Here is a 27,682-nt window from a genome sequence, read left to right as displayed (position 1 = left end):
GACACTGTCAAACAAGTTAAAAGACAAGCCACAGAATGAGAAAATATTTGCAAGTCACACTATCAGATAATGAATTTGTATCTAGAATATATAAAGAACTCTGACAATTGAACAATAAAAATCAATAACTAATTTAAAAAACAGGCAAAGGATCTAAATTGACACGTCTCCAAAAATACACAAAGGGCTAATAAGCACATCACTAATCATCTGGAAAATGCACATCAAAACCACAATGGGGGCAGCCCGGTGGCTCAGCAGCTTAGCGCTGCCTTCAGCCCAGGGCGTGATCCTGGAGACCCGGGATGGATGGAGTCCCACCTCGGGCTTCCTGCATGGAGCCTGCTTCTCCCTCTGCCTGTGTCTCTTCCTCTCTCTCTCTATCTGTGTCTCTCATGAATAAATAAATAAAATCTTAAAAAAAAAAAAACCCACAATGGGACACTACTTTGGTAGTACCCACTAGAACAACTCTCATATCAAAATGACAGGTAATAACAAGTGTTGGCAGGAAGTGGAAAAGCTGGACCCTCCACATGGCTGGTGAGAGTACAAAACGTGCACTTGCTGTGGCTCAGTTTAACAGTCCATCAAGAGGAGTCAAGGCCTTAGTTCAAGGGCACCTGTCATTATTTATTGATAGCTTCTATTTGGAAAGGCCCTGAGGGTAGACGCAGAGGGAAGAAGAGCTGGAGACCATGGGTGTCCACAGAAGAGAGCACCTCAAGAAGTGGAGGGGAGCATGGCCCCAGGAATAAATCCAGAGACAGGTCTTCACAGGAGGGAAGATATGGCGGGGGATAGTCGGGGTGGGGGGAAGCTCTGGGACATGGCATGCCCCAGGGCTGGCCAGGGGGTACAGCACAGGGGAGCTGGCAGGCTGGATGAGGTACCCAGAGGCCCAAAGTCCACCAGGAAAGTGCCTGGCTGGATCAGACCTGAGCTGAGAGCCTCTAGAGAGCAGGCTTCTCCACAAGGAGGGAGGAGGGTTTGGAAATGGTCCAAAGAAGCAAAGCATGCACTTCCCAGTCTTCCCAACCCACCCTGCTCCCAGGAGTCCCCAGAACTCTACCAGAATCAGAAGCATTTGTGTTACAAACATGTATTCATACACCAAGCCATACCCCTATAAGGACAGCCCTACCCTATGACCTGGACCACTTGAGTGCCAGTGCTCCACCTTCACCCACTGTGACTCCTGGATATGTGCATGGTGATCACATGAGAAGGCAGCTACATGGATGTGAAAAGGTATCACAGCAGCTCCCAGACTGCCTGGGAAGCAGACAGGGGCTGTAGCAACGTATTTTAGGCAGCCACCCTATAGCTCAGGAAAGGCAAAGAAGAGCAGCCACCAGCAGGGGCTGCAAGGCGCTCCTCAGCAGACCATCCTACCACCAGGGCACTCAGAGGCATACCCACCAAGACACACAGGACCACACTGGGACACAGCAGGCCAACCTGCAAGGCCCGGGGAGACGGGCCGCAGCTCTCTGCCCATCAGAGCTCTGTCCTCATCTCTCCTGCTGACGCACACACAGTGGTCTGAGTGGCCATAGCCAGTGCAACCTGCACACCATCATCTGTATGTCCTCAGAGGAGAGGTCTAGCTGCCAGTCTAACAGCCTGGATGACCTCGACCCAGCAGTGTACCCCGTCTCAGCTTCCTCTCCTTAGAAGAAGAGAGGCAGAATCACACATCACTGGGCTGGGATACAGCCGAAACACCCAAGTGCTTGGAGCAGCACCCAACGTCAGAGAAGACGACAGTCACGATCCCGGGCAGGTTCCTCCTGTGCAACCTTATGGGGAGCTAGTGGGATGATGGGATGATATGCTGTTTATCTGCTCAGCTCCAGTGGCCACACAGCAGTCCAGGGCTGCTTGCCCATCTTCCCTGACAGACATAGCCAAGCAGAACCCAGTGTCTGCACCACTCCTGAGCCATCAACCTCGTGGTGTCCAGTCAGGATGCAGCTCTCCAAAGTGAACTTCTCAGCAGCCCCCACATGGCTCATGTGTGACACAGTGGGACTCACCTGTCATGGTGTGTTCCACAGCCCTAACCAACAAGAGTAGAGTGCCTCCTACCAAGGCTCCTCACAGGGCTACCCTCTGCAGCCTCCCTGCACCTCCTGGCAAATCCGTGGTTTTCCCAGCCTCTGGTTTTACCTTGTCCAGAATGCCATACAAATGGAATGACAAAACATATGGTCTGTGGGTCTGGCCCCCTTCACTTAGCAAAACATGCTCAGTACAATCTGTGCTGCTGTGAGAGTGAAGTTGTTCCTTCTTCTGAGTTGCTAAGCACTGCCCACTGTAGGCACACCACAGGCTGTAACCAGGTGATGGGCACCTGAGTGCTTTCAGCTTTGAGTGATAAGAATAAAGCTGCCATAAACTTCCACGTGGCCCTTCCCACTTTGAGTTTTCTGGGTGCACTTGAAGACAAGAATCTACCAGGTGTTTGCTTTTCATTTTTTGGTATGAATTCCCTTCTCTAGCAGGCCTCATGTGTGTGCTTGTGTCCATCTGGGAATGGGAGATGGGAGGCCACACGGTAACCCAGGTGAAAGCCAACAAGCCAGGAACGAGGGACGGGTGAGGAGATGCCAGAGCATTAGGTCTGGCCACTTCTCCTGCAGGAGCAAACTGTGCCCTTACCTTCCCTCAGCAGCTCTGTTTTCATGCAGCAATCCTGCTTCGTCTCCCCCTTCGCCGGAACTGCCTGCTAAAGAAGAAACAGCCATCAGCCTGGATTCACCCACAGGCAGACTAAGCAATTTGCTTGCCAACATGACTCCTCAAGATGGATGTCGTATCTGGATCCAGATAAAAACTCACTATCAGATGACTGGACAGGGCATATTTAAGCTGGCAGATAACACAGCCACCTCCAGGAGGAAGGATGACGTCCAGAAACCAGCCCGAGGAAACTTCTACCTTAGCTGTATTTTTGAAGATAGTCTTATTAATAATAAGAATGTGTTCATGCATTACTTACATAATTAGAAATCTCAAAGGTTTTGATTGTTATAGGAATGCTATAAATGATATCAAAGTGCATTCTGCTGCTGACGATAATTCATCTAAGTATTTCAAATGTCTAACAACCTACAAAAAATTACAGAAATGGATAAATCAAGAAAATTCAATAAAAACGTGAATTCTTAAACATTTGCTGTACTACGCAGAGGCATGAATTACAAAAGGTCTCTTGGAATTGCTTTTTAAAACTTCCTGCCTTTGGGAGGCTTAGAGTCTGGGTGAAATGGGTGTAAACACACAAAACACTCCTGACTGGGTCCCTCCAGGTATAGCAGCAGCCACCACCATGACTCCATGGAGAAGAGGGGAGATGCAGACCCTCCAGGCTCCCTACTTAAGGGTTTCAGAATCTAAGGCTAAGGGCACAACCTCCATAACAACTAACATCTGGAATGTGTTCTCCAAAAGACACCACAACACATTCTCAGAACATTGCTACAGAACCTTGAGCTAGTGCCCTAACCCTGTGGCCCTGGACCACCAAACCACCTCAAGGACGCACTGCAGCCTCCCACCCCATGAGACCCCTTCTTCCCTAGTACTTCCAGAATGCTCCCACCTGCAGCTCCTAAACAGAGCTAACTTCATCTCCCCAGGTACGCAGGACAAGACGGGGTACAAGCCTGCCACCATCCGACCTTTCCCTGGAGAGCCACATGTGGCTCCACTGGTGGTTTTCAAAGTGGAACCCCCAAAAAAATAAATAAATAAATAAATAAATAAATAAATAAATAAATAAATAAATAAATAAATAAAACAAAGTGGAACCCCTTCTGAAATCCCTCTCTTAACCACTCCTGCCACAGGAAGCCAGAATTTACAGTGTCAGGCACCAAGGAAAGACCCAGGGGCTTCCTCCCAGAAAGTGGGGCATCAGATTGGATATGTTCCCCTCAAACTCCAGGGTCTTCCCAGCTGACTAAGGAGCAGCAAAGCCATAGGACCCAGCCTCTGCTGCCCTTCCACACTCTGCCCCCAGCCCTGAACCCTGCCTTTTTGCCCCCTTGGTGCCCACCACCATCAGACACACCATCCACCAACATAAAAACTCTGGGTTCCACAGGAGAGGCTTGTCAGGTAACAATGTGCAGCATGCACAAGGAACCCATGAGTGTGTGGCATGATCATTGGCGCCCTTCTAAGAGGACCCAGTACAAGAAAGGCCGCTGGCTCCACATCCACATCTGCTTTCCACCTGGGAGGATGCTCTGCAACAGCCTAGACACACAACCAGTATCTCCTGCGTGAATAAAGGAGGCAGAGTGGCAGCCACTCTAATAATCCCTCATGGGTGAGGGCAGAAGAGGGCACTGCCAGCTTGCACATCTAGAAGTCCAGAGGCCCAGAGGCTGAGCCCAGGTGATGAGCTCAGCCCACGATCAGAGCAGGAACAACAAAATCCAGATGCTCTCTGTGCACTGAGCTTATGTGTATGAGCAAAAGGGAACATGGTCTTTGTCACCTTTTCAAAAGGGCTAACAACCTACAAAATGGCCACCAAACCAAGAGAGGGCTGGAGACAGAACATGTGGCCCAAACCAGTAACACAGTCCAGTACTGGCAGCAGAACCGAACAGAACTTCCATACTGACTTCGAGCCCTGCCATCTCCAGCCCAACATGCAGGCTGTGGAGATCCTGACAGGACAAGGTGGGTGGGCAGGTGGCCTGAGCCCCACAGCAGGATGAGGAGGGGGATACTGGCTCCAGATGCACGAACAAGGTAGGGAGAAAGGAAGCAGACACAGCATGTACAGTGGAAGTTCTGGGTGCTGCAAAGGAAGCAAGGACACTCTGGCAGCAACAAGCACAGGAGGCACAGAATCTGGGTTCCTCGCTACCATTTCCCATCAAGAGAACAGAGGCTCTGGGAAGACAGGACCAATTCCAGGTGGGGGTGAGGAACGTTCCAGACTCTCAGACTCCAAAAGCACCAGGTGCTGTATCATGGTCGTCCACCATCCTATCTCTGGCCCTGAGATTTCCCACCAGTGGAGTAGAAACCTTCTGCCCATCTACAGATGTAGGTGGCTATACCTGGGCTGGCAAAGACTGACCCTGGGCCCCGGGCAGATGCAGATCTGAGATCACCGAACAACCACTAGTAAGACAGCCTCACAGGGCTGGTCTGCACATGTTTCCATCTTTAATCAACTATCAAGGTTTAAAAGTAGGAGAGTTTACAAAGAATCTGGGTTTACAGAGTCTGGAAAAATGAGAGGCTATAACACCACCAGTGTAGCCCAAGGATGGGCTCTTGGAGTCTCCAATGTGCTGAGCCCTTGACACCCCTCCACGTGGACCTGGGGAAACTCTCTCCTGTCCTGCCCTGCCTTACGTGCCCCAATGATCTGCCTGCCCTTGAAGCTTATCAGCAGCACCTGACTTGACCCCGTCCCTCTCAAGATCTGGTCTTGGCCATGCATCTCAGCAAGGCGGGCTGGGGGACCACAGCATCTAACCCTAGAGCCTGCACCTTGCCCCCTCTCCCAGCCAATCACAGCTCCATCCCAACCTCCTCCAGCCCACACCCACTCTCAAACAGTTCTTTGGGGTCCTGAGTTCCTGCCAGGGGTCCAAGAGGTCAAAGCTATCTTCGTTATTAGGACCCACATGCCTGCTTCGCTGTGCTTCCTTGGGCATCTTAGTAGGAGTCAAGATGGCACACCAAATTAAACTCCTAGGTGATTAAATCCTTCAATGCTGTGCACTCAGAGAGGTAAAGCCAACTTCACCTGAGAATGCCCTTGGTGAAGCAGTGAGATCAGCAATCTCCCCATTGGCCTTCTCACAAAGGCAGGGGAAGAAAGGTACACAAGCAGCGATCTAGGGCTGCCGGTGGCTCAGGAAAGGGCAGGGGCTGGGCTGAGTGTCACTCACTGGGCATCTGCATTTGGAAGAACTGGCAAGATCTATGGCAATGCAGCCTGGGCATCTGCCAACAGTTTCTCAAAATAAACACAGTAATAAGCCTGTGACCTCAAAGAAAACCAACAGTGTGTATTGCCAATGTTAAAATTCTGGCTTCTGAGTGGAAATGAGAATTTTGGTAAATGTGTGTCTGCCTCCATGAGCCTGACAACTGCCCAATACTTAAAGAATTTTGATGACAGAGGAAATGTTATTAAAAGAATACAATTTTTTGATATTGGATAATGAAATGTGTCAACATTTGGAAGACCTTCATAAACTTAGTGAGCCAGTGTTTCCCAAATGAGCAATACCTAATCTTTAAAACCACACACGGGTAAAAGGCGCATTAAGATGCAAGGCAGACAGACCATGGGCTTAAACCCTGTAAGGAAGGAAGGCCCTCGATGCTGCTTCAGCCCCGTCAGTTTTGGCCTACTATACCAAGCAAAACATCCAGAATTATCTAACAGGCTCAAAATATACCTGTCTATGTGAGGCCAGATTTTCTTCACATGTTGCAACCAAACAACACATCCCCTCAGTCAGAAGCCAGACATGAGATATACCAACCTATAAAGCAATGCCAGTCTTCTAAGCTTTTTGTTTTAGAAAAGTTATTTTTCATAGAAATTATTTACCTTAACATGTAAACATTTCACATGTTTACTTTCGTTATTTTTAAGTAAATACATTTTTTTTAAGCTTCAGTTCTAGTTTTTGTTTTGGTAAGCACCAAGAGATAGAACCCACATAAATAAGAGCCCTCTGGGGTCCTAAGTAGATTTTAAGAGAGTTGCGTGGCCTTGAAGCTAATGCCCCACAGCAAGGACACCAAACCCACCATATCACAGGCCTGCTGAAAAAAATCACCTCCAGAAAAACACCAGGGCTCTCACTGTCCTGAGACACGCCCAGGGCCAGCGCGACACAGCAGTGTTTTACTCACAAATGCACCTACAAACCTACCCTTTTCCTCTCCTCACTGTCAGCCACGTGTCCCAGCCATGAAATTAAGTTTCACGACTTCTTCCCCCAAAAAACTGTTTTAAGACCATGATGTAACACACTTTCAAATAATGCCAGAAATATCCACTATTTGGTTCTGTATCTATTTGATTGCATTCAGGAATCTTCTGACAAGCACTAACATGCCAGGCTGTGGACAAGCGTTTAGAGCCAAAAACAAAACATCAACATCTCTGCCTTGTCCATACCTCTTAGTCTTAAAACCCAAGCATCATCCTTGCTCATTACTCCAAGTGGACCACTGATGATGGCCCAGGACAGAGGAAGAAGGAAAGGGGAACATGGAGGATGAAGAGAAAGCCTCCAGGGGTAGGCTTCTGCCCTGCACCCTCTTCTATTCCTCATTCTTCACCTCACCAAGGCTGCTTGGGGACCTGCAGTCAAACAGGAGCTAGGATCTAGAACTCAGAACTGCCAGCACTAACAGTTCTTTCACTTGTCTATCTAGGCTCACATTATAATAAATGCCCAACTAGAACAGTGCTGTGATGGCCACAGGCCGAAACGCCATAGTGGGCAGGGGAGGCATTGTACAAAGCCTATCCAGGATGTGATCAGAACAACAGAGCAAGTCTTCCAGGAAAGGCAGAATCGAAAAATGGAGTCCACCTGGCATGCACCTGGTGTGCCGCAGTTGGGTCTGACCTTCTAGGAAAGGACATTCTGCTCCTCTGAATGTCCACCTAATACACTAAAGCACTGATGTGGATGGGAAAAAAAAGAAGGAAAACTGTCTAGTCTGCAAAGTATTTTCCTTAACTGCAAGTTGGTTGATTACGATATACACAAAAATCTAGGACACCCCACATGTCCCGGGGGTGAAGCAGAACCTGAGCCCATGCTGGACTTCCTAGGCCAAGTGCACACCCAGCAATCAGGGCAACTGGCACTACAAGCTGCCCAAGCCATGGAAGTTCAGCTGTAAAACAAATCATTGTTTTAGTGTAAGCATGTTTACCTGAACTTCAAATGTAACTAGGTACCCTGTATTTTTTATTTGCTGAATTTAGCAACCCTGCTCTGAGTCCATGGGAGTCCGTGAAAGACAGAAGGAGTCTAGGTCTCTGTAATTCTGAAGTGGCAATGCTGACTGACTGACTGACTTATTTATTTAAGTCAGGGGTGGGCGGCACAGGGAGGAGAGAAAGCATCTCAAGGGGGCTCCCTGCTCAACACAGAGCCCAAAGCAGGGCTCAATCTCAAGACCCTGAGATAACGACTGAGCAGAAATCAAGAGTCAGATGCTTAACCAACTGAGTCACCTAGGTGCCCCATTTTTTAAAATATTTATTTTGCTGACATTTTCAAAAGGTGGTACTCTCTGCTGTGTGAAATCCTATTCCTAAGAAGAAAAAGAATTATTAACAAAATAATTTCTTCACAGAGAACAGATGACAGAAGAAAATAAAATACAGAGAAAAAACCCAGGTGCACCTGGGTGGCTCAGCGGTTGAGCATCTGCCTTTGGCTCAGGTTGTGATCCCAGGGTCCTGGGATCGAGTCCCACATCGGGCTCCCTACAGGGAGCCTGTTTCTCCCTCTGCCTGTGTCTCTGCCTCTCTCTGTGTGTCTCTCATGAATAAATAAAATCTTAAAAAAAGAAGAAAAAAAAAAAAGACCAAAGACATTATAAAGTCTTATTCTAGGGTTTCAGATACCCTCACCAATTTAACCCTACTCTGACACTTTCTCAGATGCCCACAGCCCTAAGGTCCCTATGGCCTTGGCCTGGACCCTGCCCATCTAAAGCGTGCAGGATGGGCGCAGTATGATCTGCACAGGGACACAGCTGTGACCTCTGCCACCAACACACACCTACCTTACATTCTCAACAGCACATTTCATGCAGCCGAGACCCCTCTACTCCACAAAAAAACAAAGCAGCAGCTAAAGTACAGTCAAGCAACCAACCAATTCTAACCACACAATATTACAGAGAGTACTTCCCAGGAAAAACACTTAGGTTTTTGTTTTTTAAGACAAAAAAAACAAGGGGCGCAGGGGAAGGGGAAATGCCAAGATGTAAAGACCACGAAAGTAGCATCTACTCTCTAGGTGAACACTAGTACCTAGAGTGGCTGTGTCCATTCTAAGCACGTCAGATTCTTCTCAGCAACACAGGATGAAGAGGGCCCTGGCACATGGGGATACGTGTGGACATAACCTAGGTTTCAGCTAGAAAGAACCTACTCCAAGTTTGTACAGCACCATTACTGGATGTGGTATGTCCCTCCTTTTAAATGTGATCATGGGGCACCTGGGGGGTTCAGTCAGTGAAGCATCTGCTTCAGCGTCTGTCATGATCCCAGGGTCCTGGGATCGAGTCCCATGTCGGGGTCCCTGCTCAGCAGGGAGCCTACTTCTCCCTCTCCCTCTGCTCCCAGCTGGTGCTCTCTCAAATAAATAAATACATAATTTTTTAAGCTGTTTAATGTAATCATCAAATAAGCCTGTACCAATCATTTACAACTTAAATAACACAATCTGTAGGTAAAACAACCTACCCCTCTGTGACATGTTAAAGTGAATGCATTTCCTTCTCAGGACAGACTAGGACCTCTGCTTTGCCACTCAGAACAGCATTGCTTTTTGTCCACAAGAGGTGCTTCTCCTTTGTCATTGGACATGAAATGACCACATCAAATGTAACTCTTCATAATACAGTTAACTTCAATTTTATTATATTTTATTTCAGATACTTTTTTTAAAAGATAATTTCTGCTACTCAAACAGTATAAATTACAAACGGTAAGATTTTTTGTAGAACCTTCGTTACTACAACACACAATGTGTATCTAACTGTCCACCCCTGTGAGCCTCTTCTTCAGCACCTGGGATGCCCAGGACCTTCCAACACAGATGAAGAGCCTTAGACACAAGGTTAGTAGTGTGCCCAAGGCCATGCAGCAAACCCTGCACATGAAGTTCCAAACCCACTTTCCTGAGGCTCAGCATCCCAGGTGCCTGCCCCATTGGTTTCTACCACACTGCTCACTTTTTTTTTTTTTTTTTTAAATAATGACTAGTGGGGAAAGATCATAGAAACTCTGACATTACTCCTTAGAAGATTCCTATAATTTGGAACACCTGGGTGGCTCAGCAGGTGAGCATCTGCCTTTGACTAAGGGCGTGGTCCCTGGGTCCTGGGATGAGTCCCACATCAGGTTCCCTGCAGGGAGCCTGCTTCTCCTGCCTGTGTCTCTGCCTCTCTCTGTGCTTCTCATGAATAAATAAATAAAATCCTTAAAAAAAAAAAAAAAATCCTAAAATTCTAAGACAAACAAAGACTGGATAAACTTTTGGATAATCTGTATTAAAGGTATTCAAAGACAAGCCCATAAGACCAAATACTGTTACCAATTTAAACTCTAAAGACATGGCAGAAAGAACCATGCAACGTTGTATCAGCTCTACATTAGGACTGGCCTTTGGCTCAGTGAAGGAACGCCTCCAGCGAACCCTGGAGTCTGGACAAGGGCTAAGCCCCCAATACCAGCCCAGGCTCAGCCCACCTCATCCACAGCTAGATACCTCTCGAAGGTCACACAAATAGTGTCCACATCACAGGAACAAGCCAAGGGCCACAGTAATGATCATTCTGGGTAAACTCTGCTTAAGCGGCTATTATTTCCCCCACCACGTCTCTGCATGACCAGCACGAGGTATGGGCTAATCCTGGATGGTGGAAGCTTGGCAGGTGCCTTCCCACCCAGATCAGGCCCATTTACTCAGGTGGAACCACGAGAAGCAGAGAGCACTCTGCAAGGAAAAGTTACAAGGGAGAAAAGAGAACTGTCTATCTCAGGGCTCTTCGGGTCACTTTTCCAGAAAGCTCTGTTCTCTCAGGAGAGCTGAATTACCAAAGCCCAATTGTTAATCTGGCTTTCTTGACAAAGACGTAACTGTGCAAACTACTCTGGAAATGAGTGCCTTCTCACAAAATCACTTTAACTCCCCAAACGCAATACAAATGATCTGAAGGAAAGCCTCTATTCTCGACATAAGGATCCAACCACAAAAAGTAATCTTATTTATGAGAGTAAAGTGAAACCCTTAAAGTCAACAGAAATTTAAAACTGATTCCAAATAGTCTAACCTCTAAAGCAGTGTGGGGTCCATGGGACAGCCCCACTGGTGACGACGCCAGACTGGCCCCGAGGCTGGTGCACAGGCCATTGGCAGAAGCAGATTGCACAAAAACTTCACCAGTCAGTTCCATAACACAGAGGTCACCACAGACACCAAAGCCAATGTGGAAACATGCTGGTGCACAGACCTCAAAGCCTGCTGTATGTATGCTGAGACTGTGCTGGCTCCTCTGGGTCACCCCTTGGGCCTGAAACCTGCTCTCCTGGGCCTGGCAGCACCACATTTCCAAGGCCCCTTCCATGGAGAGCGGCAGCCTTCTCATGGTTCCCTCCAGGCTGAAGCCACCCTGAATCCACATACCGGCAACCACGCACCTGTGTTATTCAGAACTCCTATCTCAAGGATGCACATTGAGATTAACTCTTTAACTGCAACACACACACACATACATCTTCAGTTTGAAAGGAGCCAAAGCCATTTCAGAAAGAATCTGAGAGATGCTGACCAGCGTGGCTGCTAGTAGTAGAACCAGGTCAAGAGCTCCTGGTGCTACGTGGGGAGGGGGAATAGGGCCCACATCCTCCCACGCAATTGCCATCTCCTCAGTGCAGCCTCAAAACACCCCTACCCTGTGGGGGGGGTGGCAGCTGCCAACTTTCACATGTTATCTACCAAAGCTATAAAGATACCTGACAATGCCAAAATACTAAGAAAAAAGGAAAGGAAAATACCTCTCTAAACAAACATCTTCCTAGTAAGTACATGCCTACTGGACTTATCTTTGTGATTCCAGAGGTGACCCTGCTCTTACATTTCACAATGAGGAAGCTCTGGAAAGATAGGCCCTTCTCCCCCAAAAGAGAGGGCTGCTCACAGGCTTTCATGACCCCACCACTGGAGACCACCTGAGGCATCCAGCACGCAGGGGAAACAAAGAGTGTCTTCTCTCCTAAGGGGGTCGGGGGGGATGTAGCTCCAGCCACAGACAGAGAAATGCCAATTCTCACCTGCCATTTGCTCTTCTCTGCTTTAGATCTCTGCCCAAGATCTGGACTCTGGTCTTCTGGACTCTGGACCACGTCTTCTCCTCAAGAACTGCATTAATGCCAGTACAACACTTTTTCAACACCAAACGGGTTCCCAAAGATGGGACGATTCTTCTGTTCAGGAAACTTGTGAGATGTAGAACACTATCTGCCCACCCCCTAATTTTCAACTGGTTTCCACATACCAATTTCACTAGCTAATTATCAAAAGGGTGGGGAGAAAAAGAATTAATCCTTTCAATATCTGATAGATTTCCTTTTCCCTCTTTTGTCTTTTTGTTTTTTCCCTTTGGCAGCAAAAGGAGTTAGTTCCTAAATTTGGAAAATACAATTACGATCCAAAGTAGCCCCAGAAATTACATTTAAGGGACTGTGAAATATCAGATTCCCTTTTCATCTGCTGCTTAACCCTTAACTGGCCTCTCTGCAAAGGAGAAAACCAAAGGCATTATATGCTTCCTTCCCTTGATCTAGAATGCTCTTCACTACTGTGGTTTTCCAAAGAGCCAGACCGACTGCACACCTCACAACACACCTCTCTAACAAGTGATACTGTCATTCCTCCACGAGAGATGGACCATGGTCCCTCACCTTTAACAAGATGGGCCTTTGGACAGCCTGGAGCCGAGACTGTGGCTCAGGTGAGCTCCACAGTGTAAGACCAGATCACACACATCAGCACGGCTCTGCACAGCATGAGAAGCCCCAGCTGTGGCCACCAGTGGGCACTCCAGCCAGCAGCCAACAGAACCAGCACCAAGCACCAGAAGTGCATGCGAACAGGCTCTGGGAGGACACAGCAACCCCAGTGTTCAAGTTTTCCAGCTGAGGCCCAAGGCTCATGGGCCAGAAAAAGGCCATCGCACTGCTGCCCTACCTGAACTGCTGGCCTCACAAGGGATAAGCAGCAGTCACTGCTGTTTTGAGGCACTCCATTTCATGGTAGTATGCTAAGAAGGAACAGACAACTCCAACAGTGCCCTTCTCCTTTGTGTCCCTTCCAGAGTCACAACAACCGAGGTCGGACCCCTGTGGAACTTGATTTCCAGAAAAGACACAACATACTGCAAAATGAAGCAGGCACTGTGGGCACCTGTGGGGAGCGCATGGGCCTCCCCCACCCAGAACCCCGGATCCATGACCCCAGCACCCTAAGTTTCCATGAGTAAAGCACCTGGATCCTTTCAGGCCTGTGGAGGAAAACCAAAAAACCAACCACAACCAGAACAAGCTTGTGAGATGTAACTGGCCAGTGCTGGGCTAGAACAGGTACCTGTACTGAGAGGATAAACCAGGGGGCTGGGGGTCACACAATGTTCACTTTCAGTCTAAGTTTCCATGCAATGAAGATGTTCACCCATATTTCTTATCATGAAGAAATATGCTGATTTTCTAGTCTATACATTAGTCTCTATGATTCAGACAGTGCAATCACCACAATTTAGTTTACTTAGAAAATCAAGTTTCTAGACCTGCAAAGGTAACACCTGCCTTCCACGGGGACCCTCTGCCCGCTCACCACGTTAACAGCTCCCACCCTACACAGCAGTGCAGTGGGGTCTCTACATGGCTAAGCAGCTGACTGGTGGTGGGTCTAGGTGTGCCTGGTGCCATTAGGTGCTCACACAACACTGTGGAATTGGAAACATCTACTCCATCTCCCCTAATTTAATTTGGAGTAAATGAAGATGAAAATTCAGGGAGTCCATTAGAAATCAGGATGCCTCACCGGGAGGAGGCATGGAGTGGAGACAACAGGACCATAGGACATAGCAGTTGTCCGTGTGCTTCATGCAGACCCAAGCAGGCCTGTCCACCAGCGACACCCTCCTCTAGCACAGTGACTCAGCACACTGAGAGACGCCCTATAAACCAGAGGAATTCAGTTCCACTCAAAAGACCTAACTCTTATTTCTCAGTTTCAACCAAATTTCTCATAGTATAAAACTATCACGGGGGGAGGAGGGGAAGTAATCATGCAAAGTGATATCATTTGTTAAACCTTAGATTATCAAAATAAAAAGCAAAATGGGCAACACGGCTCATATATACATTCAGTATATATTCAGTAACAGGATCCCTGGGTGGTTTAGTGCCTGCCTTCGGCTCAGGGCGTGATACTGGAGTCCCGAATACTGGAGTCCATGATACTGGAGTCCGTGATACTGGAACCCACATCAGGTTCCCTGCATGGAGCCTGCTTCTCCCTCTGCCTATGTCTCTGCCTCTCTCTCTTTCTCTCTCTGTATGTCTCATGAATAAATAAATAAAATCTTTAAAAAAAATTCAGTTACAGAAATCCACAATGTGGGACATTCTGCAAGACTACTAACATAGTTTCCTCATCACAACGGATGGGGGAGTGGGGAAACGGGACTGTTCCAGACAGCAAACATAACCACCAAATGCAAAGCGTGGATTCTGCTAGGACCATCTGATTTGAACAAATCCATCTATAAAATGACATTTTGACATAATTAGAAGGAAATTTAAAAGTAGTTAGATGATACCAAATAATTACTTCAAATTTTGTTGTGTGAAAACAACTTTGTAGTTATGTGAAAGATGTCTGTATTTAAGTAGGTTCCATGCCCAACATGGAGCCCAACGTAGGGCTTGAACTCACGACTCTGAGATCAAGACCTGAGCTGAGATGGAAAGTGGGACACTAAACTGAGTCACAACCAGGTGCTCCAGATGTCTGCATTTTTAAAGATACAGAATCAGAGTTGAGAGGTGAAAATTTCATGACACCTGTGTTATGCTTTAAGCTATCTTAACAACAAAAAGGAAAAGGTAGAGAAGGAAGGAAAGAAGACAGGAACCATGTGGCAAAATCTTGACAATGATCACAGAATTGTAAGTTGTCTACTTTGCATTATGATGGAAATTTAAATTCTACATAAAATCATAATGAAAATCTAGTTCTAAAATACAGATGACATCTGTATCAAAAAAGGAAAAGTGAGCAGCACCTGGTGGCTCAGTTGGTCGGGCATCTGCCTTCAGCTCAGGTCATGGTCCCAGAGTCCTGGGATTGAGCCCCCACATCAGGCTCCCTGGGGAATCTGCTTCTCCCTCTAACTGTCCCCACTCTGGTGCTCTCTTTCATTCTCTCACAAACAAATAAATAAAATCTTAGGGAAAGAAAAAAAAAAGGAAAAGTGCACCCCAACATCCCTGCACAGCCCACCTCGAGCCCCGAGGTTCTAGCCACATACTCCACAGAAGGACTGGCACCGTTCCATAGTTCAAGGTCACGGTCTTGTTCCTCTCTTGACTAAAATGGGTACAACTACACAAAACCCAGCTCAGAGGGCTGAGAAGACTGCAGAATGCTTTAAATGATCGGCAACACTTATGAAATATTGGCTATTATCACTGCTTAATGTATTTAATACATATATCAAAAAGATATGTATAAAACCTGCTATTTGCTGGACACACACTTACCACTCAGCCTCCAAATTCAACTGTACAAACACAAGCCCCATGCCAAGCGTGACTCCAGCCCTACAGTTGCCTGATTCTGCCACTGCTCTCTCCTCTCCATCCATGCCCTAATTTCCCTTTCCCAAAGATCCCATTACTGTCACTGCTTAAGAGCTCTGCCAAGACCTGTTCCCAAACAGGTGAGTCCTGCCCCAAGCCTCGGGCCACCCCCCGGGGGCTGCACACTCACGCCAATCCTCCCACTTAAGACTTCTCTTAAGGCCCTCCATGAGTCTACAATATTACACTCTTGAAAGAGGCCCTGGCCCGCCTGCACCCACCCACTCCCTCATCACCAGCTCTGAGGCCAACCCCACCCCAAGTGCTCACAGGCCCTGCTTCACCAGAGCCCAAGAGCATCACTCACAGCTAACACACAGGGCAGGTGAATGTACAAGGTCATCTGACTCTTCTCCAATGCAAAACACACCTCTAGAAGAATGTTTCTTCATTTCTTACTTTTATAAGAACTCCCTTCTAAAGTTAAAATATATATATATTGTTTAGAAAAAGCCACATGACAAACAACACTAGAAATACCCAAAGGTATGTATAAATATACTTCATGAATGCCAACAAAGGGGTCCTTCCCCTGACAATATTCTGGCACCTTCACCAGTATCAGCCTATTGTTTCCTACAATTCCCACTTGATGCCTTTTCCACAATCTTCCAGGCAGCATAATCAACCTTCTCATTAGTTCTATTTTGCACTTCAACTGAATCAGCAATTTCCCGTGGATTTTTAGTAAACTGTGCTTCATTTATATTTCAGGAAACACTAACATTTCTAAAACCCCTGGATTAAAGGAGTAAGGGAACAAAATGACCAGAGCTAAGGAGGCACAAACCCATGATCCCTGACTGGAGAGGACAAGGCTGAGAGATGGTGCCCATGCCACACCTATTAGGATGGCCCTGGTCCAAACAAACCAAAACAAGTGTTGGCAACAATGTGGAGATGCTTAAACCCTCATGCACTGCTTGTGGGAATGCAAAATGATGTGGCTCCTGTGGAAAACAGTCTGGTGGTTCTTCAAAAAAGTTAAAGAATGATCACATGACTCAGCAATTCTATTCCTGAGTATATACTCCAAAGACTGAAAACACAGTCAAACTTGTACACCAAAGTTCATAGCACTCCAAAATAATTCAAAAGAGGAGCGCCTGGATGGCTCAGTCAGTTAGGCATCCTACTCTTGATCTCAGCTCAGGTCTTGATCTCAGGGTCACATGTTCAGGCCCTGCACTGGAGCCTACCTTAAAAAAAAAAAAATCAAAAGATGGGGAAAAAAACTCATGTGTTCATCAGCAGATGAATAAACAAAATGTGGTCTGCGTGTGCAATGGAATATTACTCAGCCAGATAAAAGAAATGGAGGTTCTGGCACAGGCTACAACATAGATGGCCCTTGAGAATATTTTTTTTATAATTTTTTTTTAAGATTTTATTTATTTATTCATGATAGTCACAGAGAGAGAGAGAGAGAGAGGCAGAGACAGGCAGAGGGAGAAACAGGCTCCATGCACCGGGAGCCCGACGTGGGATTCGATCCCGGGTCTCCAGGATCGCGCCCCGGGCCAAAGGCAGGCGCCAAACCGCTGCGCCACCCAGGGATCCCGGCCCTTGAGAATATTATGCTGAGTGAAATGCCAGACACAAACAAAAGCCAGATACAAAACGACAAATAATTCTACTTATGGGAAATATTTAGTTTAGGCAAATTCACAGAGACAAAAAAAGGAAAGGGGAGTTATTGTTTAATGGGTACAGTCTCTGCCTGGGGTGATGAAAATGTTTCATAAAGACAGAGATGATGGCCAGATGATGGCCATACAACACCTGTAAGCATACTTAGTGCTATCCAAAAGTAGGGTTACAAATGGCTGAAATGATAAGACTCATGTTTAAGTGTATTTTACTACAAACAAAAAAAGGGGGGAGGAGATCAAGAGGTGTGCCAGGTGTGCCTTCAATGCAATCATGGACTTTAACAGAGCCAATGCAATTCTCAGAAAGGATTCCTTTACAAGGAGAGATGGAAGCGAATACAAATCAAATTATAATACTACTTGTGTAGTAAAAAAACAGGATTAGCACACTAGTGCTCACAGCATGACATTATAAACTGTATTTTTTCAAAGAGATGTACTAATCTCCTGATGTTGACAGCCATATTACAGCTCTAAGAAATCCACACTAACAGAATTAGGAGTAGTGGGGCATCTGGGATGCAACCTCAACTCAAATGGCTCAGGAAAAAAAAATCATCTTTCAACTTTCCTATTAAGTTTGATAGTGTTTCAAAAGAAAAGGAAAAGCAATTATATACACAGGAAAAAGTGAAATATCTACAGAAAACGACTACACATTTTCGGTAGGCTCAAATCTCTGTAAAACCACAGAGAAGGAGAGATCTAGATGTTTATACACCAAACCCTTACAGAAGCTGTGGGGACAGAGTGTGAAGGGTTACGAGGACTGGGAGGGCAGGTCTGACCTTAACAGGACTGGATTTTCAAAAGGAAAATTCATATATTATTGCATGCCTTTACATTTTTAAGTAAAGGAAATGAATTGGTAAAAACTAAAAAGTGAAAACTGCCCATAAGGCAACTACCTTAACATCTATGCATAGTCTTCCACACACTTTTCGGTGCAAGTATGCTCATAAAGGTACAACCGACACAGATCCTACCAATGGGATGCCACACATACTGCTAAGGAACCATCTTCCCCTTAACTAACGTGAGCAAATAAATTTTTGCCACCACAGTCGCAGCAGCAACGGGCTTAGAGTACCCACTGTGCACTCGCCCCCGACACAGGACCCGACTGAGACTTCCACAGCGTCTCAGCATCATAAACAACCTTAAAGTGAACATCTTCACTTAATATACTCCTCTGCATGTAGTTCTCTGTAAATTTCTCTAGGAAAGCTATAAAATAAGGAATAGTGCTAGAAATTAAAGCTAAGCTTTCTCTTACACAAACGATACACCATAAGTCTCAGCAGGGAGAATCTTAACCAGACTGCATGCTTTGCATGGAGCTGGAAGCAGGGCCTAATCTCACAACTAGGGCCCTGGACAGAGAGGTATTTTTCTCCTTCTTAAGACTGAACTACTCAGTCAGTAAAGCATCTGCCTTCAGCTCAGGTCATGATCTCAGGGTCCTAGGATGAAGTCCCATGTTGGGCTCCCTGCTCAGCAGGGAGCTTGCTCCTCCCACTGCCCCGTCCCCTACCCCCGCTCCTGTGCTCTCTCTGTCTCTCTCTAATGAATAAATTTTTAAAATCTTTTTTAAAAAAGACTGAACTACTTTAAAAACATTTTGGAAAATAACTCCCTTTCCTTCTCATGTTCCTCTGTGCTAAATTCAGCAATTCAGTCTCAACTGTAAGAGAAAGGAACCTTCCCCCTGTCCCAGTCCCACTTTACAAGGGGCAGGAGCCCCAAGCCCAAGAAACAAACAGCATGAGGCCAGACCACATGGCCTGTCTGCCCTAGACACAGGAGAACAGGTGGGGTCTACACATCTAAGGAGCTGGCAACAGAGCAGATCAGAGAAGACATGAAGCACTGGAGTGATCAGAAACACTTCCTCCCAGCCAGCCTCAAGGGCTCACATCACTGAATGTCACTGTTTTTAGACCAAATCATTAAGTAGCAACTCAGCTGATTCCTAATATCCTTTGCAGGCACATGAGCCTCCATTGTTTTCCAAGTCAGCTCTCATGCCACAGCTTAGGTGATGACACAAAGCACTACACAACTCTGATTTACATGAACAACCTGTTTTTCTGAAGTCCAAACTTAAACAGAGTTAAATCACATTACCAAAAAGATGTCTATGGAATATGCCATTAGCACAATACCCCTTCTGCCCTGGAGTTCTACCAACAGGCTCAAGTCCCGCTGTGTGGCCTTAATGAACCTGCACATAACAGGAACATCAGCTCTTTCTACTATCTCTTGTCTATAAATGTTATTTTAACGATTCTTATTAATGCATTATATTCTATGTCCCTGCTAGTAGCCCACAATAGCAGCTTTCCTGACCCGACTTTAACAAGTCTCTGAAACAAGAATGCTTGTCAAGTGGTGAGTTCACTAATCCATGTAAGTAACAGGGGCCATATGAAACAGAAACATGATCCCAGCTCTTATGCTTATCACTATAACTGTATCAAGTGGCAGCACTGAGCAACATCTAGAATCCACAAAGGTCAGGCTGCGGAGAGGGTCTGCCTTTAGGGTAATTGTTATTTCTTTTTTTTTAATTTTTTTTTATTTTTATTTTTTAAATTTTTTTATTCATAGAGACACACACATAGAGAGAGAGAGAGAGAGAGAGAGAGAGAGGCAGAGACACAGACAGAGGGAGAACCAGGCTCCATGCAGAGAGCCTGACGTGGGACTCGATCCAGGGTCTCCAGGAACTCACCCTAGGCTGCAGACGGCGCTAAACCGCTGCACCACCGGGCTGCCCTATTTTTATTTTTATTTTTTACTTTTTAATTTTTTTATTTATTCATGAAAGACACAGAGAGAGAGAAGCAGAGACACAGGCAGAGGGAGAAACAGGCTCCATGCAGGGAGCCGGATGTGGGACTCGATCCCGGGACTCCAGGATCACGCCTTGGGCCGAAGGCAGGTGCTAAACCGCTGAGCAACCCAGGGATCCCCCTATTTTTTTTTTAAGATTTATTTATTTATTTGAGAGAGAGCATGAGTGGAGGGCAGAGGGAGGGAGAGAATCTTAACCAGAGTGCATGCTTCACGTGGAGCCAGAAGCAGGGCCTAATCTCACAACCATGAGGTCACAACCTGAGCCAAAACTAAAAATTAGATGCTTAACCGACTGAGGTGACTATTTTTCTGTTAGCACCATGAACTAAACAGCCTGGTGCATGGGGGAGAGGGGGGATGCGCCACCTAAGCAAGGTAGCCCGCCTTTGGACTATGACCCCACCCTCCAGCCATGGGTATCTGGGGACCTCAGTGGAGCATCCTCCCAGGGGTGGCTCACAGCTGCCTGAGAAAGGCCTCAATAGGAAGGCAGTGTTCTCAGCACAAGGAAGCCCTAACGCCCCCCCCCCCCCAAGTCCCTGGTAATGTGAGGCAATGTGTGGTTCGTTTCTACCATCTGGTCCATTTCTTTCTCCACTGAGGCAAATGGGAGGCCCCAACATTTCCTAGGCAGGACACCTAGTTTATCAGGGAGCACACCAAATGACTGGCAAAGCCCCCAGAGAGATAAAACCAGGCAGTGGCGGGGGGGAACACCTGGGGGCCCAGGGGTTAGACATCTGCCTTCAGCTCAGGGCGTGATCCCAGGATCCTGGAATTAAGTCCCACATCAGGCTCCCCACAGGGAGTCTGCTTCTCCCTCTGCCTATGTCTCTGTCTCTCTGTGTCTCTCACGAATAAATAAATAAAATCTAAAAAAAAAAAAAAAAAAATTCTGCCACCACAGACTGAACTAGAAAAGGATAAAAGCAAATTTCTAAATAGAGAAAAATACCATGGCTTCTTAGACATCATACTTTTTCAATCAAGAACAGTAATAAACCTGGGCAGCCTGGGTGGCTCGGCGGTTTAGCGCGCCTTCAGCCCAGGGCCTGATCCTGGAGACCTGGGATCAAGTCCTATGTCAGGATCCCTGCATGGAGCCTGCTTCTCCCTCTGCCTGTGTCTCTGTCTCTCTGTTTCTTATGAGTAAATACATAAAATCTTAAAAAAAAAAAAAAAAAGAACAGTAATAAACCATTATTTCCTTAAACACACACACACATACACACACACACACAAAGGGTTGGTATTAGGTATTAGGAAGAAAAAACAATTCACTTGAAATATTTAACTTTTTAAGATTTTTAAGTATTTTATATATCCCAAACCCAGTGACTACTGTAAAGGAAAATGATTTTTACTGTTTCGTTAGTATCCTGCATCATGAAAACAGGGGTTGACATAAACACACACCAACCCCTGGGCTCACTCTAAAGCCCCAAACTTGGATAAGCAAAATGTCTCACTATCTAAATGCCTCAGTGGTCATGCAGAGAACACAAAAGTCAGATCTGGTTGGTCAAAATCTTATAGGGAAACACAGAATGGGTGCCTCCAACACGGTGACTATACTCGCTTCAAGGCTGAGTCTTGAGGGATGACACAGAGGCTTCCCAGGGACACTGGGGCAACAACCTGGAAATTGGGAAATACGAGGGTAGTGGATGATCCAATATTTCTGGAGAAAACGTGAACATTTTTCCTGCCCACCAATTATAAAGGAATGTAAGTATAGTATTTTTGTGCTGATGTTATACCCATAATACATTAAGCCAAACTATAGTTCCTCAAGAAGACCGATTATTTTTGGACAAAAAAAAAAAAATTTGTAGGCTAGGCAATACAGATACTACGAAATTGCAGCAACATCCCAGAGCTTAAGGATGAGTATGGTTCTCAGGATTCCAGTTGATTCCTGTATACTGAAGTGCTGGTTATACATACAGCAAATAGATGAAACGATGGTTTGTGAGACAGAACTGCACATGTCCCTCAGACTTAGGGCTCTCTGACAAGTGGCAGTGCTAGTTTCTATCATCCACCACGGCTGCTAAGAAAACCTGATGGACAATAATTTTATAAAGGCAACATGGTATTAATTAAAAACACTGAATGTGTACAGTGCAATTTCAACCTTTCTTAATGGAAGTAATTGAATACAATATATAATTAAAAGGTGCTCAGTATGATGTTTCTTATAGCATAAGCAACAAAAATCTCCACAAGTTAAGACTTCCAAATATTTGATAGGACAATTATATTCAACAGTCATGACAATGACTCTGTGAAAGAAAATCTACCATAGCCTATGAAAATTCTTAGTTTTCCTTAAATATATGTAAAACAGACTAGAAACAGTCACATGTAAAAATAAGAGCATGATACAGAGAGAATTTCAAACAATTGGAAGAGAAAATAATAATAACGGCCGCTGGGACAGCTGGCTAGCCATGGGGAGAGGTCATCGTATGCACAAATCAACAGGTGCAATGGTTAAAGACAGAGCAATGCAGTCACACGAGCACTAGAGGACACTGAATGACCCTGAGATGAGGAACCCATTGTAAGCCTAACTCCAAGACCAGGAGTCACAGAAGAAAAGCTTCACAGATTTAACGACCCAAACATTTTAAACATTTCTGTAGCAAAATAAATAAGTAAACTCTAAAAGACTGAAACAATGTATGCAGTTTAAGGTTACCCTTAACTCTGGAGTGGGGAGAAGTAGTAACTCTAAGTCCGTTTATAGAGACAAAGACAACCCACAAAACAACAGGCATGAGAACTACCCCAGGAAAGCAAGGTTAATTTAACATTGGAAAGTCAGTTAACATAATAAATATTAACAGATTATCGGACAGGGGTGCCTGGGTGGCTCATTCAGTTAAACATCCGACTCTTGATTTCAGCTCAAGTCATTATCTCAGGATCATGACATCAAGCCCGATGTTGTGCTCCACACCAGGCATGAAGTCTGCTTAAGATTTCTCTCTCTCCAGGGCACCTGGGTAGTTCTGTCAGTTAAACATCTGCCTTTGGGTCAGGTCATGATCCTAGGGTCCTGGGATACCCCCACATCAGGAAGCCTGCTTCTCTCTCTCCCTCAGCCTGCCACTCCCCCTGCTTGTGCTCTCTTTCTCCCTGTCAAATAAATAAATAAAATTTTTTAAAAAAAACTCTCTTTCTCCCTCTCCTCCCCCAATCATGCATGCATATGTTCTCTCTAAAGAAATAAAGAGTATCAGACAAAAACCACAATGATAAAAAAAAAAAACCACAATGATCATCTCAATATATGCAGAGAAAGCATCTGACAAAATTCTTTCATGATCTGCAAAGATGCACTGGGGGTTCCAGTTAATGCAATATGGGAGGGAGGGAAGAGATCGTCTAATACACGTAAGAAAAAGTAAGTTACCCATAATCCTACCACCAATAGTAAAAAACTTAGTATATCCCTTGCAGGTTTTTTACCTGAACATATTATACGACATACATGCTTTTAATCTATTTTTTTTCATTGAACATGACAAAAGTCTCTATAACATCATTTGCAAGACTGCAATAGTGCTGCTGCCAACTCCACTTAGTTATTATGAACACAATCGAGGCTAACCATGCATGCTCCCAACAACGTAAGGGTTTTCAATCACGCTCCAAGCTCCCTCTTCATGCAGGTGCCCTGTTGTGTGTCTCCTGCATTTTCCACCAAATCCCATGGCCACCTTCTTCCTGTAAACTGCATCATCCCCAACGTCGCCAGTACAAGAAGTCTAACTTTTCTGCCTTCAATCTCTGTCCTTTCCCACTTTATATCTACCCCGCAGTTAAAATTATCTTTCTAGAACTGTGACCTCACAACTATCTGAAAACACCCAGTGCTTCCCACCACCCATGGATTCCAGTTCCCATCTCCCAGCATAACACAAAGGGCATTTTGGCACTTGAAGCCAGGAGTTCGCTGGCCAAATCAAGCCCAGGCCCATTTTTGTACTTCCCATATGCTAAAGATGGTTTTTATACTTTATTTTAGTTATGAAATTTAAAAAAAAAGCATTAAAACTGCATGTGGCCTGCATACCTGGCCCTTTCCAGGAAAAGTCTGACCCCTGACATAGCCCAACAATTTTTAGACCCCAAAAGCCTGTCAAACATCCATAAGTATGGAATGCATCAAGCTACTGAGAATGGCTTGAACAGAGCCTCTGAGTCTCTGGCCACTGGCTGTATCCATTGATACATCCACTCATCCATTGAATGAGCTTTCATCCTCAAAGATCCAATTCTGCCACTCAGCCTTGCAGGCCTCCACAGTTCTTCTGGCTTATCACACGTGCTGCACTGAGACTGCCTACACATCTCTGTCTCATTAGAAGGGAGGTCTCTAAGAAGCACAGGTTTTGATGTATTCATCTATGCAACCCAGTACCTAGCATAATACTTGGTACATAACACATATTCGAGGACTTTTTGAAGAATATACTTTAAAATGATGATTAAATATAAAATGCAGGCCTCTGACATCAAGAGACAAGCCATGTGGTAACAGGAAGATTGCACAAAGTAATGTACAATGAGCCCCCTGGGTGATGTGAACTTGTTCTTTAAGACTGGACACAAGAACAAAGCTCCAGAGCTGAGCACTGAGTGTACTGGGACACTGCAGACTATGAGTGAGCTGGAGGGAATGCCATGTGCAGGGCTGAGGGAGCAGGGGGCCTGGAGAGCCCAGGATGGGCTTCAGTTTCTGTCATCCTAACATTCCTTGATAGATGTCAGTAAATTCTTTATAGTTCTTTTGGCTCCTAGAATTTGCTTCCTAAAATACAGCCGCATGAAGAGACAGGTGATCATGGGGCCCTGTGGTGACAGGTGTACAGCTGTCATCAGGTGTCTGTCTAACAAACAGCAGGTGCTGCTTCAGGACCAAGGACCATGTCTTCCTGGTTTAGAAATTCTCCCTGCCAGACCTCCACATCTCTCTATCACCCATTTCCTCTCACTGTATGTCAGAGAGAGGGAACAGAGCAGCTTTAACTGGTCACCACCCGTCTCAGCCCCCTGGGTGAATCTAAGTCCAGGACAAAACACTGGCCTGCCCTAGATCACTGACTTCAACTGCAGTCTCCTGAGAACAACAGAGTCACTAGAAAGGACCCGTAAACTTGCAGGCCCTCCCAGTACCGGCTGAGGGCTAAGTAAATAATATATTACCACATATTTAAGCTATTTTTTCACATTAGTAGTATTACTATATTCACAGTAATTTTGTCATTTTCTATCCTCTCAATTAATACATACTTTTCACAATTGTTACCATTGACAATAGCCTTCACACTTCTTTGATGTAAGAAAAAACTTTCTAATATATGAGAACAACTGGCAATCTCTGATATAGACTCTCTAAGGGCAGGACTTCCCCCTCTTCCACGTTCTGAAATCACCAGCTCTCAGCCCTTGGTGAGGCCACGTGGCACAGCGTCAGAGCACTGGGCTAAGGAGGACTGACAGTAACTGGTCATGGCCCCTGCACATGTCCTCAGAGCCACTGCTCAACACCGGCTCCAGCTCTCCCTCCAATTAAAGTGCAGCTTTACTGGAACAGAGTTTATTATATACCAAGAAAAAAAGAGAAGCCTGTTCCTCTTTTCAGAACAAAAGAGTAATTCAAGCAACAATCCTAGCTGAAACACCATGAATATCAAGGTAGGGGAGACAGAGGTGTGAGACTCTAAACCCCAGGAAGCGGCAGTGGTATCTGCCGATCACCACAGAATATCCCAGTATGAGCACATATACAACAGGTGCTCAATAAATAAATACGGAGAATATAAGTATTCTTACAGTCTCAAGGACATCACTCTACAAAGTGGGACTGTGCTGACCTGAAAGGAAGATGTGGCCTTTGTGATGCACTCCCTGTAAAAATGCTTAGAAAATCCCAATGGAGACCACATTCTGGCTTATTAGAACAATGGCACCATCTGGTGGTTAAAAGAATAAGTGCAGGCTACAGGCAGAAAGCCACAGAAATATGTTAATAAATGTCCTTTATAATCAGAAAGATTCTTGGAAAAAGACTACATTCCCAATTATATTGGAGATTTAAAAAAAATCTTTCCACAATACTGCTTTGTAACAGGATTTAAACAACATGAGAAAAACACATTTATAGCAGAATTTCATCCAAAACCCTTATTTTGACAAAAAGCCTGCATATGGTTTAAAAAAAAAAAAAAAAGCAAGCCAAGAGCAAAATACTTTGAAGCATATGACACAAAAATGTGAAATTTATCCCCTGTCAGAATGTAAGCTCCATGAGAAATAATAATATTGTTGGTTCTTCACTGCTGGACTACCACGCCCTTCAATTCACAAAATAAAACAGTAGTTTTCAAACCCTCCAGTCCCAGGACCAGGTAATACTCTATCAAGTACTGAGCATCCCAAAAAGATTTTGCTCCTACAGGTCACAGCTGTTGACATGTACCATGTTGGAAATCAAAAGAGAAAACCTTAAAATCATCATCACCTCCTTTAAAAATAACAATAAACACATCACATGTTAACATAAAGTATTTCTACAAAAAGTAACTGATTTTCAAAAAACGAGAGGTGTGTGTCATTCCTTTACAAGTTTGTAAATATCTCTTCTGGCTTAAGAGCTAGATTCTCACACATCCTGCATCACATAGCCATCCTCTACAAGTGTGCACTCCACAGCCCCGACACCAGAGTGGGAAAGGTGAATGATGCCCCAATATTAACACGACGACAGTCTGACCTTCCACAACTGGAAGGAGCTTGGGGACCTGCTACTGTGTCTAGGATGAGGTAGGTGCTAATAATGGAGCTTTGCCAGGGGGAGGGACAAGCAACAGAGCCTGGCACAGTGTTGAGGAGCTGGTAAAAGACAGGGGACAGAGAAAGACCAAGCGCAGCCAAGTGCAAGAGGGGTGAGGCCTGGTGCCCTTATTTTATACTGATTACAAGTGTATGATGTAACTGTCTTAGGTAGCTCAGTTTTGACAGCATATTACCTAAACTCAGAGTCATCTTCCTTTCGCGTGTTTACTCTATTTTTTTTTAAATAATGATCATGAATTACATGAATTGAATTGCAGATAAATGAGGATTTCTATTAGATTTTCTGTAAAACCAATACATGCTCATTTTTAAAAACTTACTATATTCCAAAATATATGACAAAAATCAATACATGGGAGCCTGGGTGGCTCAGTGGGTTAAGTGTCTGCCTTCAGCTCAGGTCATGATCTCCGGGTCCTGGGACTGAGCCCCACGCCAGGCTCCCTCCCTGCTCAGCAGAGCCTGCTTCTCCCTCTCCCTCTGCCCCTCTCCTCTAATCATGCTCTCTCGCTCAAATAAATAAAATCTTTTTAAAAAAACAAAACAAGCAAAAAACCTTACTTTAAAAAAAACCAACACTGTCAATCTAGCAATTCAGAATATCTAAGTTAACTACTGGTATATTTCC

General features: G+C 45.3%; 1 protein-coding gene across 4 annotated transcripts in view; it reads right to left on the bottom strand.

The window, feature by feature from the left end:
* The window catches only part of EHMT1 (euchromatic histone lysine methyltransferase 1), a 145,121-nt gene that overhangs the window by 75,935 nt on the left and 41,504 nt on the right, over positions 1 to 27,682 (bottom strand). For 3 of the 4 annotated variants that reach the window (XM_041723836.1, XM_041723838.1, XM_041723839.1), the window contains exon 2: positions 2,665 to 2,731. In XM_041723836.1, coding sequence (XP_041579770.1) covers positions 2,665 to 2,731 — 67 coding nt within the window. The remainder of the gene's footprint in view (positions 1 to 2,664; positions 2,732 to 27,682) is intronic. The other variant, XM_041723837.1, reaches the window with a different exon arrangement.

Source organism: Vulpes lagopus, chromosome 12 (assembly GCF_018345385.1).
Source record: "Vulpes lagopus strain Blue_001 chromosome 12, ASM1834538v1, whole genome shotgun sequence".
NCBI lineage: Eukaryota > Metazoa > Chordata > Mammalia > Carnivora > Canidae > Vulpes > Vulpes lagopus.
This window is presented reverse-complemented; position numbering and strand designations above follow the sequence as displayed.